The sequence below is a fragment of the Acanthaster planci genome, linkage group LG04, assembly GCF_054643075.1.
Source record: "Acanthaster planci isolate LZ-2023a linkage group LG04, COTS_SCS, whole genome shotgun sequence".
In the NCBI taxonomy this organism is placed as follows: Eukaryota; Metazoa; Echinodermata; class Asteroidea; order Valvatida; family Acanthasteridae; genus Acanthaster; species Acanthaster planci.
The window spans coordinates 20,231,369-20,244,406 of record NC_141780.1 but is presented as its reverse complement, the minus strand read 5'-3'; the positions used below and the strand labels follow the sequence as shown (position 1 = coordinate 20,244,406).

Genomic DNA, 13,038 nt, shown 5'->3' with positions numbered 1-13,038 from the left:
AACAGCGAAAGCTAAGTATCACTATCAACTTAGATTAGAACCCTGTAAGTTCAGAGCTTTTCATGAGCAGGATAGAACCATAACATAGCGATAGCACAGTTGAGCACATGTGCATGTATGTTACATCTTGGTATGCCTGCCACTATCTTCTTTTTTAATAAATGTTGTCTTTGTACCTGGCCTTTTTCAGTCTTGTGGATGATAGGTGTGTGGTACAGCCTGACTTTGGTGACCTGAACAACCCACCCAAAAAATTTAGAGGTAAGTGGCTACCCAAAGTCAAAATCAGAAAAGTATGAGGAAAAAAAAACAATCCGCGCATATTTGTAAAAATGCACAGCACAACGACCCTCGTGGTTGTAAGTGAAATAGGCTAACTGAATGAGTGCTACAAGTACACAGCCTGCATAATGCACTGTTGAAATTGGTGGACTTCAGTAGTTGTTGTCAATCTCTTATTAAATAATTCAATTCAAATTTCACTCACACAAGTCTAATTTTTGAATTGAGGCATACATGCTGTTTCAATTTAGTTGATGTGATCGGAGGGAGGTACAATAGTTCTCCAGATTTGTGCATTCGTGTCTACATGTGGACAGGGAGTATAGATAGTGAAGTCTTTCCATGTAATCATGCTAACTATTGAGATCACGTGTACTTCAGATCTGCCTTACTTCTTCCTTATTTCGTAATTCATGTGACTGTGCTTATTGTATAACACTCTGACACAGCAGGGAATGTACGAAAGCCTGAAGCACTTGATTATGGTCAGACATTTTTGAGGAACACAAAATCAACTACTGGTCACAGTGTGACATTTTTGAAGACCTTGAGTTTTCGTGATAAAACTGAGATTTTGATCTTAGCCCAGTATTTGTTAGCTAGGCAGGCCTTTTTTTTACACTTAAGTGTAACAAGGTAAGGGGGGGGAAATTAAAATGTGACATGTTCATCAGTTACTACCCTACGTACTTGTACTTGCAACATCTAAACCTTGTTTATCAGTAGTGGGGAATCGCCCCCAAATTGACAGTGCTTTCATTGCAAATCCAATACATATAAAAACATGCACCTTGGGATCAGTATTAAATTAGACCTTATGTTTGTACTGTACGTGTACCGTAGATGTATGTGAATCAAGTTAAACCATGAAAGTTAATCTTGTAATATATTTCATGATTTTGAATGTAGAGAAAAACAAAGTAGGGGCATACTTAAAACTTTAGGTCAACAGGTAGTGACATTTTTATACCCTATGTTGTACGAGACCGCAGAATGTGTGTTATTGGTGATAGACCATCATTGCTGAGTGATTGGACGCTTGAAATACTCTTTTAAGTATTCACTTCCATCCCACACAGCTTGCACCCACATTTATGATAGGTTGTTTTCTTAGAGTTGGGCTCCAAAGCAGGAATCAGTCTAAGTAATGTCTTGTGCTCTCACCTTGAACCTTGTCACTTTCACTTCGTCAAGGGTGTTTTTTTAATTGAAGAAAAAGCTAGTAAGGGCGTTGGTAGTGGCCCCTTTGACTTTGTGCAGACCTACGTTGTATATTTCATGCTTTAAACAGTTAGTGTGGTTTCTAACTTGTCTTGAAACATCGCTGTGAAAAGTAACAGAAATGTGCATTTTTGTAATGAATGTTACATTGCAGTGGGGGTAACTTAATAGGGACTTCATTTATCAAGCTGTTTGTATTTGTCTCAGTTTTTTAAATTCTGGTACAGTAAGTTTTGCAGTTTGTTACCTGAAAGGTAAATAAGTTGGTTGATACCAGTTCATTTGCAGCAGGTGAAGGCTTCATTTCAATGATGAGATTCTCAGAAAGAGGACCGTCTCTAAGTATAAAAAAAATGTAACAAAACGAGAAACGTTTTTGGTCAAAAATGTATTTGAAGAAATATTACTTCAACTTCTTGAAATCTTGTGAAAGTATTCCCAAGTGGAAATTTTTTTCGTAGTTTTCTTAGTGTAGTTAAGAATTGCACATCAAATTGTTCCTTCAAAATTGAATCCTCATGTCATTGTTCTGTTGGTTGCATTTGCATAAATTTAACATGTAGAGTATGCAAAACTAAATGTATGCATCCAGGAAAGAAACATCCCTCATACATGTACATGTACTGTACTATGTGCATGTACATACATACTGTACATACGTCCAGGTTGGTAAATCTCCATTACAATAACGTGTGTCCCAGCAGTTTCCCTTCCGGTTCTCAAAGATTGAAGATGAACATTCATTGACTAGGAACAACGAAAGGGAAAGCACCTGTCCGTTTTGTTTTCATCATCATCTCGATTCTGGAATGATTCCTGACCTATCGTTCTGTCCTATTCTACACTACGGCTGTACATTGTACATGTTGGACTCACATAGGTGCTAATAGGACTCAATCCCACAATGCATGCCGATTTTGACCCATGGTACTTCCATACATGAGACAAAACTAGCTTTAATTGTGTACATATCTGATGCAAGCATGAACAGATGATCATTTCTGATAGACTTCGAGGAAACGTTAAATTAAAAATAAACTCTAAAGTGATTGTGGTGGGATAGTTAAATTTCCTTTCCAGGATGGGTAGAAATTCCCTGATTTTAGCTTCACCCCAAAGAAAGGCCAGGACAGGTTACGTAATAAAATTTCGCTTATTTATTTTGTTCCTCTCCCCCCCCCCCGGAAATATTGAGTCCCCTGCAAAATTTGGTTCTGCATTGGCCCTTGAATCCTGCTGCTGATTAATTGCAAACAATCCTTAGGTCATAAATATATCAAGGTTTCTTGGGATTCTCTGATATCTGTGTTGTGTAAAAAGCATTTTGCAAACTGCAAAGCATTAAATACAATATCAATGTATCCACTTCCTTATAATTTCAAATATATATCATTTTCTAAGAAGAATGTTTTAATATTGAGGAGAATATTTGTCTTCCAAGTTGTGCCTGCCTCTTCAGTGCGCGCACACTGCAAACATTGTATATATATGTATTGTATATTAACCATTTTAGAAAACCATGTTAAATACTGTCAGTGACATGTAGATGTAATCATGTAATTCAAGGCGAGGATGCCCTGAGTACAATCTTTTGTTGTTAAGTACCGACTACATATAGTAATAAAACCAATTGTGGAAACTGTTTGCTATCAGCGTAGAACCCTATGTAATGAAGTTGCCATCATATCCACTCACCATAACCCTTGCTATTTAATAATTAAACCACTGCCTCTACTGTAAATCTTTTTTTTTTTGCAGTCTTACTGTCTTAAAGCTTTTTCAGTGATGTCTTGCGATGTTGCATTACAGGAGCCATTCAACTTGAGTAAATATGGGACCCAATAGTCCTTATAAAACTTTATCTTCATCCTAGGAGTCCTTTATAGAGTGATTTATGCCGCTTTCGGGCAATTCTCAGGCCTGTTTCTTTTTTATAAAGTGTTGTTCATTTTGATATTCTGTGTGTGCCTGGAAGTAAATTAATAGAATAAAACTAAACAAATTTTTCTTAAATGAAGACAAATCACAGGTGTTTTTTTTTTTAAATCTGAAGAGAAACAGACACAAGAAATTTAACAGAAGGGTGGCAGTCTTCAACAGTGTATTGAGCTTACAGACTGTTTTCCCTTTAGAAGGTGTGCCTGAAAATCTGCACAACCTTTGCCAAGATTTTTTTGAGTGTAATTACAGTCAAATCATCATTTGGTTTTTCTTGTGCCAGGGAATGAATTTCATGGCTCATTGGTGCTTGCCCTTTGAATTCAGTTGACATCGTTGTCCGTAATTGTGACCCACTCTGCAAAAAAGGGTTTTATGGTGAAAAATTTCAAAATTGTGTTTTACACACGGATGGAAAGACCATTTAGTAGGCTTTAATTTGATGTAAGTTTGAAGCCTGTAGCATTTGCATTCTTGAGTTATCGGGAAAGAAGAATATTCATTCTCAGAAATTTCTTGAAATGACAAAAGGAGAAATAGGCCATTTAGATAAGGTCTAATTAATCAATTGGGTTAAAAGTGTTCAGGCTTAATGGTCCTAGCAGCAGAGATGATCCCATTAAGCTATCATTCTAAAATCTTGACAGGGTATTTTTAAAATTGTTTTTAGTTGAGTAAAGTCAGTCATTGTTTTACATTTGAATGAACAAATGGGTTAAATCCCACAACAGAAATGTGTTCTTATTTCATGTTTATTGATTAAATTAAACATTTCTGGTCATGGACATTAAAAATAAAGGTATCGAAGATGTGAAAAATGACCTTTATCAAAAATCACTTTTTTCAAGATTTTTCACCCTCTCTACAATAGAACAGCCCAGTACACCTAAAGGCAAATACCGACTTAAGTACTTTTTTTTGCAGAGCGGGTCACAATTATGTTTTCTCTGTCCAGATAATGCAGCATTAGGGGTATGATTGTATACAAGTACATTTGCAAGAGGCATTTGCAACCTTTTCGTTCACTCTCCGATATATTTCACAGCAGCACATATGTACATGTGTATGTGCATCACCAGTGGCATAGCTGGGGGGGGGCACGTGCTCCCCCAAATTCCCAGTGCTACCAAATGGTCCCCCCACTGAAAAAAATAAGAGAAATGGATATTGAACAAGGCTAACAAAAAATTGCCCCCTAAAACCACAGCACTGTAAGCTGGTACCCCCCATAAGATGCTAGTGCCCCTTTGTGCCCCCCACCAGTAAAACCCTAGCTACACCACTGTGCATCGCTTGATTTTAAATGATGTCTAGTGGATAAACCCTTATAATCTGTGATCTTTCCAAATTCTTGGGAGATGGGGGAAGGAGGCGGTTTGAGAATGTAGCAGGACTGAGAAAGGCAGGGCCCAGTCTCTTGGCTCAAATGCCTTCGAAAATTAGCATTGGTCATCAGCATTTGAAGAGGTTCACCAGAGTGTCATATTCAGCTTTTGATAAAAAGTGAAACGTTAACTTTTCCAACATCCTTATGATTTTAGGGTCATTCACCGTATTTAATGATTCAGCTCTAAATGTTTGCTTTTCAAGCTTGCCATTTTGGGGGGCAGACCCATCTGGTTATAACACAAACATTTAGGCCCACTGAAAAATCTGAAAGGTTACTGGTTCATACATCATGGTGAGAGAATATGCAGAGGGGAGTATTGATCCCTGGTATTTTACTCCATTTGATTTTAGATTGCTTGTTCAAGATATGTCCTATGAACCGCTACACAGCCCAGAAGCAATTCTGGAAGTCAGCTAAGCCAAATGTCTCATCAGCCACGGATGCTGTGCTGCTCAAGAAATTGCAGGTGAGACAGCAAAGTGAAGAATGTTCTCCTGCCCACATGTCTAAACCCTCCCTGGTCTTACTGCTCATGCCTGGGCCCCAATCCTATCGGAGGCTAAACGGTTGCCGTGCCGGCACGCATTTGGCCATGAAATTTCACTTCACTGGAGAATTAGTATTGAATAACAGGCAAAGTTTTAGCCAAAGGGAGGCCTCGGCAACATCTCGACTCTCAGCATACCATTTTGGGCCTCCTACATTTGTTCCGTCGCACAAATTATCTCCAGTCTCATGAAGTGTAAATCTGCATATATATGCTGATGTTGGAATGCCGTTGGCATCACAAATGCATTCCAACACATGTCTGTGTACTTTGGAAAATGGTGACAAAGAGAAAGAAAAACGAAAGAAAAAAATCAAATAGTCGTATTTAGCATTAAGTTTCTAAAACAAGGAAACCAGGGCTTCTTGGCAAAATGTTGAGGATGCTTAGTATTAAATTAGTATATATTTTCCCTAATTGTGTGTTTTGATATCACCAATTCAGAATGTTTTCTGATCAGTCATGACAAAGACTCCAGTCTCATCTTGATAGAACATATATCAAGAGGACAGAATAAGCTCTCCAATAAAGTACACACTCGTTGAGAATCACACCAAAACAGCAGTTTCCCTGTTTCCAGGAGAGTGTGACCATCTAGGGGAAAGGCAAGCGAGCCCATTTCACCTGGATGACCTACTTTTGAGCTCAGGATACAGGAAGCCAGCATGGTTTCAGTATAATCCCTTGAAACATCACAGTATTAGCGTCCTCCTTCCTTTGAAGCTGCCCAGCTGTTTCTGTGCAGCGGTGGAGAGGGAGAGGTCGAGGAGCCCAGCACCCTTCCCCTCCCTCCACTCATCCCGCCTGCACCTGCACCTGTTCCCTCTTGGACACCCCCACCCCAGTAGATTCAGATGGGCTATTGCAGGTGTGCGAGTGCTGACAGGGATCAGTTAGTTTGTGCACATTCCACTTGGGTTGTGATGATTAGTCAGGCGACCCATTCCCTCCTCCCTGCTATCCTGCCCAGTTTGCATCCTCTAGCCAGGCTGTGACATTCCAGCACATTAGCGTTTGATTTCCTCACCAACCCGATGGTTCTCCCAAGAGGTTTGAGACAACTTAGCTCCCTGGCAAATTGAAAGTGCCCTGGATAAGGCAATATCGGATAGATCTGTAGCAAAAATCACATTAAATTTAAAAGTACAAGGAGACTGATTCTATGCACACAAAGTACAGACTTTCTTTTTTAATTCTCAGTTGATTTCTGGCAGCAACAAGTTCATTTTCAATAATACTACATCATACATGTACATAATATAATGTAAAAATAGTAATGCAATAATTCCCACATAAATGTGTTGCATCTGATTGCTGTTTAATCTGTAACTGTATCAGACAGCACCTGTGGGGCACATATACGTGTATAGTTGTACCAAGTTAAATAAATGATAGAGAATTTTGGTACATGTGGCCTAAATTACAATTATATTGGCTGGTACTGGTGCGTTATATTGTTTGTTGGTACATGTATATTGTTGCATGTGCACATACATTTGTCAGGTGTTTTTGTAAAGTCTGCGATGGAAGAGCCCAGTGAGCTTGTGTTTAAGTACCGGTACACTAGGCATTCTGATGTTACGGATAACAGTCACATATCTTGCATGTACAGTAAATCAAGTCTTCTTAGGTTTGTGTATGTATGCATGTTGTGCAGTCTACCGTACCATTACCCGCTGGACAACCCTCAACTCAAAACAAACAATGCCTAATCCAGCTTTCATGTCCCCATCATTCTACACCCACCCCCCAAACAAAACCAACTGCTTGTCCCTCAAAGGACTTTGCCCCATCTGGTGAATTTGAATTTCCAGATGATTAAAAATTACAACAAAATGTGAATGAGGTATTGGTCATAAATCTATATCCTGGTACTCGTAACCTGCAGGTACATGTACGTGTACATGCACATACATGTACAATGTATACATGTTTGATTGGAAGCAAAGAACTAACTTAATTAAGACATGGAATAGTGTTCAACATCCACACAGTCCATGCAGACTATACTTCTCTTCATTCGTGTTGATAAAACATGATTTAACGTCTTTAAATTTTGAAATACTTGTATTTTGATGTGGTCACACTCTAATTTGAAATTTTGGCACGTGTAATTGTAGAATTTCTTTCTACCATTTGTTTTTCCTCAAATGTTCAGTTTTCTTACATCTTTCTATGTTTCCCAGTTTCCCTTTTTTTCATTACACAGATGTGTTCCAGAAATTTCCAGTCTTGGAAATAATATAAATCTTGCAGTGGTACAGTACTGTTTATTTTTTTATTCTAAATTTATCTATGAATTGAAGTCTCTCACACATTCTTACCATATTTCCTTCTCTAGACGGAAGATGCATTAGACTGTAAATATTAGCATTGGTTCAGTGTGGATCAAGATCAGCAGTTTGCACATTGTCTGATTGTATTGTAGGACACTACATGGGCAAGTAAACTATGTGGAAGTAGAGAACGCCTCATTTCTCCCATTTGGGTTTTGAAAAAAACCCTGATGAACCATTAATTGTGGATCATACTTGTGTGTTTGTGTTCGTGCTTCCTTTTTCTGTGGTTGTTGAGGTATGTCGTAAATCTTGTGGGACAAATTTCCTACAACTCACTTCCGACTTTCCGTACAAAACAGTTTCAATGGTCATGGAAAGAAGCTGGCCAGGAAAAAATTTGTTGTCCTGGAGTCCTGTTGTCACAGGAAAAGTCTCGAAAGTAAGATCACACAATGGTTATTTTTGATGGGTCACTTTTGATGTGACAGTTTACAGGGTAGTGATAAATTCACAGGCTTCCAGTTTTCTGTAAAGTGGTGTTAAATGTTATATTTTAGTCCTCAAAAGTCATGGAATTTGGTTTTCTAATTTCTGTGGGAACCCTGCTGAAAAAAAATGTCCCCTCAACATGGGGAAGGCTCCTCTCGGTTCCTACACATAACATGCAGTCATGCAAAACTTAATGCACAACATTGCCAGTGTGCTATTACTTGTACATAATTTCTGGCAGATTGTCTTGTCTCAGGGCCATTGATGCAATGTGCATGCAGACTTGTATTTAAAGGATTGTAGGATCAGTGGAACATGATGTATCGATGGCTGCTTGAGTGGATCTCGTGGAATTGCCAAGTGGACAATGTAACACATTGTACAGAATTGCAAGAGGAAGTGAAAACCAGCTAAAACACCAGGCTTCCTTGGATATGAAGACTGAGCATTCCAACTACGTGTATTTTGATGAACCAAACCTAGACTGTTATTCTCTACTTAGTAACCTCCTGGTTTGAATCTAATTTGTCAGTTTTCCCTGAATTTCAAAATGATAGTTGTGAGTCAATTATGCAAAAGACAGGCTTGTGAAATGTGGAAAACATATCTTGGAAAATATTCAAAGAAGCTATATACAGTGTAATGTATTTTGAAAATGTGCACAATTTTAGAATGAATAATTCAAAATGTAAAAGTAATTATATTACAAATGTAAAATTATTCACATGGCAAATCAAATATTAAAAGTATGTTTATTTACTGCATATGTTGAATATATTGAATATTTATGTACGCTTAGATGCATATTAGGATTCACATGAATACAGATGTATAGAGGATCTTGAAAAAAATCACTTGAAGCATGCGAATTAGAAAAAGGAGAACCAGATTGAATGTAATTAAAAGGATTAAAATGTGCCTCTTTCCACAAGCCTGTTAATCACAATACATTTTTAATACATTAATCTATGTGCGTTCATGACAAAAGAGATGCCATGCAAGACATGGATTTTTTTGGTCACCATCTTGGTATTTAACAGCAGGGAACGTTGAAGCCCTTCGGAGAGAACGGCAATGATAATTTGATTATGTCATCATCGGCCATTGCCGCCATTTACCAAAGTGGATTTGATTTTCATCAGCCGTGGTCTTACAAATTGCATTTACTCTGAAGGGAAACAATTATGATGTTGTACCTTTTGCCTCAGTGGTCAAGCAGACTCTTCCGCAATCTTGACAATCACATCTGATGCCCTCGTGGCTTGTACATGTACATGCACTGTATATTGTAAGCTACTGTTCAAAAAATGAACGAAAATTGTGTGGGTACTTGTGTGGAGTCGGAAAGGTAGCAAAAGGTAATACAATGTTAATCACACTTTGCGTTTTATGCAAACTTCCTTGCACATGGACGCATGTTACTACTGAGAAAAATGTTATTCGTGCCATTTGCTCAACATGCAGCTCACCATGTGTCGCCAATGGTCACTACGTTTTCTGTCTTCCGAGGTCATTTCACAAAAATCAAATGATGGATATTTGCCTCATGGCCTCAAGTGGCAGAAAACAGCAAAGACTGACCGAAATTGAGCTACTGTACGTACTGAACAAAAATGGCCTTCAGTGACAGTTTGCTCAGCAAAGCAGATGTAGCTCTTGTATGCGGCAGACTTTACTGTAAAAAAAAGTGACAAAGTTAACATTTGACACTCACACATTTACATGTAGGTACTTCATTTCGACAGAGTTGGAAAACCTTGGGCACTCAACTGCGTACATGTGCACTTAAATTTAAATGGGATCGGGCTTTTTAATGGCAAATCTATCAAGACCCCCAAAATACCTTTCTTCCCCTGCAGCTGTCAGTTACTTTTGCTTCACATACCTCTCCTATTATCCAGTAATAGCAATGAAATGATTCCCTTCAGTCCTAATAATGTTACTCAAGCTGAGTTGCCCCTAGGTGTTACTTGATTGTGACAGTGCCTGTCATAGGTTTGTTTGTTTTTTTTTCCTTCAGCACGCAGCTGAGATGGAGAAGAAGCAGAATGATACGGAGAACAAGAAGCTGATGGGAAGTGTCATTGTCTATGGCAACGTCATCCAGGTAATGTGTCCAGTATCACTGGTCATGGCTGTCATTTTATATAATCTGTCTCTCTTCGTTTTTAATTTGTTACAAAATGTATTGGGAGTTTGTAAGAAGACATAATTAAAGATCAGGAGTCTGTAAACAGAGATTTCAGGGAGCTGTGCGCTGTCGGATCGAGAATAAATAGAGAATTCTGGGGTTTTTTTTGTGGATCGTAAGGTTGCCTGAGAAATTTAAATTTACATGCAGTGGCATATTAAGGTTTTGGGTCGGGGGGATGAAAAATGAATTTTTTCCAGAGAAAAATATATCTGATCACAAAAAAATCTTGCGTGGACATGTAAATTACATTGATTGCTGCCCAAATATTTCTATGAATGATAACTACATTATGTATAATAATAACAGACAGTCAGTCAGAGGGAACAAGACAAACAAAAAATCCACCATCCCTCCGTGGATAAAAGTAGATGACAAAGTTTAAATCTCCATAGAAGATATCCTGGAAAGAATCCTGGAGAAGAAGCCGCACTGCGGTATAATTTGATTGTCTAACGACTTGACACGTGGTCATAGAAGAACATGTATTAATCAACCTGTCACAGCGCACGACAGGGTTTGGGTTTGGTGCCCTCCCACAGAAGACAGCATTTTTTTGCCTGAGTAATGCTTTTGAGCATCTGCAGGCATTACCGAGGTGTATAAACAAACATTCTCAGGTGACGGGCCAAGGACACATGAGACATGACTTCTTATTCAATTTGAGAAATTGCCGGTAGGGGTAGTGCTGGGTGCTGCGGTTTCATCTGGGATGGATCACGAGACGAGACGCACTTACGCAAGCCAGTAATGATATGTGTGCCTTTTTTTTCTCATCTCATTTATATGCCAAAAATGTAGATACAATTAAACAGTGTAAAAAAAATGACAGTTTGCCCCATCAGAGTTAACAGTTATGCATTACTCAATGATATGAAGAGGACAAAACCTTTTTCCAAGTCTTGTATAATAAAAAGAACAGTTTCGTTACCATAATTTAGCCAGTACTATGTACATTGTTACATGTACTCGTATGTCATATTCAGCAATTTCAAGAGGATTAAAATCTCAAATAATGACTCTCCTCATGAATTTACGTAGTGTTTCAATGTTCACTTTTAGACCTAGTTTATTATTACATTACAGTCATTTTGCCAAAGTGTTGAATGCAGCCAGAAGTGTTCAATTGCTTTTATATTAAACACAGTAAGTTCTGTGTTGGACCACAAACTTTTTTCTTTGATTTTGAGTTATCCTTTGATGTGTAGGTTTCACTACATGGTGATTGTGTTCCCGGTTTAGACTCGAAACTTGTGATCGTCATCAATCTAGATTGCAGCATGCAGCAGGACCACTAGTGTCCACACGGTCCCCTTCTTTTTGGCATTGAGCCAAGCCTGTCAAACTCTCTTTTGGTCTGGTTTCTCTGTTGTCATGTAGTTACTGCACATCAAGAGCAACAAGTACATGACAGTCAACAAGAGGCTGCCGGCCTTGTTAGAGAAGAACGCCATGAGGGTGACTCTGGACTCCTCGGGCAACGAGGGCTCCTGGTTCTACATTGTTCCTTTCTACAAGCTCAGATCTGCGGGTGATAATGTGAGTTACTTGGAATGAGGGGGACATGTAGCCTAGTATGGTTTGTAGCTTCCGATCATAGGGTCAGGGGTTCAAATCCAGCTGGTGGCAGCATGTTGCGATCGACCTTGGGCAAGTTTACTCCTATACGTGTGCCTCCCTCCTCCCAGAAGTAAATGGGTACCTGTGAGGACAGGCTTTTTTGCCTTGTATGGCAGCATCGGACTGATATACTCTCCAGGGAGCTGAGATGGTTTCAGGAATGCTCAGATGTTGTGAGCCCTATTTGCTTGAATAATGATAACATATCGACACCTTTACAGATGTAAATGCTATGATATCATTGTTATTACTAATCACTGGTTTAAGCCCATCCTTGGTGAAAGCCACAAAATGCACTGAGACACCTAAAAAATTGTACGCTCTTGGATTCAGCGGTCGACGCTCAGTGAATTCATCATATCCAAAGAACCAGGGCTGCTGTGCATCCAACTCTGTGCACACCGCCTTAGTATTCAATGTTGCATGCTATTTGCACAGTGGTCTTGGCTTTTGGTTTGGTCAAACTTCTCCTACAGACTTCTTGTACTGACTACATGTACATCTAGTTCGTTAAATTTACTCAATGATTTTTAATGGTGACTTGGCTTTGAGCTATTGATACTGACAAGATGCTTGTTTTGGCCGTCATTTTTTTCAGGACTGCCAACTCTCACATGTTGAGTGTGAGACTCGCACATTTCAGATTCTTATGTTCTCACACTCATGTGGGATTTCTCATACACAAAGATGAATGAAATAAAACTTAATAATGAAAAAAAACCCACTTCATTTAACTTTTCTGTGTCCCATCCTAAAGATGGGAGGAAGGAGCCCATAGTCTGTTTCCAATTTAAAAACAAAAAGGAAATGATTGAGTCTGAGATTTTGATGTCACATGTCTTCTTGTATGACTGGGACATAAGTCCGGCCGTGTCCGAATCACTTGGCTTTGGCTTGAAATTTCACACAATTCTATGGGAACTTGCCACAGCCACTACCGTAGACGGTTGCCTAATTTTAGGGCAGCCAAGTAATCCGGACACAGCCTAAGTTTTGGTCAAAATGGGCAATGTCTTTTGCTTTTGGATGTTTTTTTTGGTTGTTGTGTTTTTCCCGAAAATAAAGGCTATCATTTTTGTAG

The 13,038-nt window shown here is 38.8% G+C and overlaps 1 protein-coding gene across 7 annotated transcripts in view; it reads left to right on the top strand.

Annotated features, from left to right (window-relative positions):
- Positions 1-13,038, top strand: part of itpr1 (inositol 1,4,5-trisphosphate receptor type 1) — a 115,491-nt gene that overhangs the window by 3,225 nt on the left and 99,228 nt on the right. For all 7 annotated transcript variants that reach the window (XM_087135275.1, XM_087135273.1, XM_087135274.1 and 4 more), the window contains exons 3-6: positions 191-261; positions 5,182-5,297; positions 10,167-10,253; positions 11,718-11,876. In XM_087135275.1, the coding sequence (XP_086991401.1) occupies positions 191-261; positions 5,182-5,297; positions 10,167-10,253; positions 11,718-11,876 (433 nt within the window). The remainder of the gene's footprint in view (positions 1-190; positions 262-5,181; positions 5,298-10,166; positions 10,254-11,717; positions 11,877-13,038) is intronic.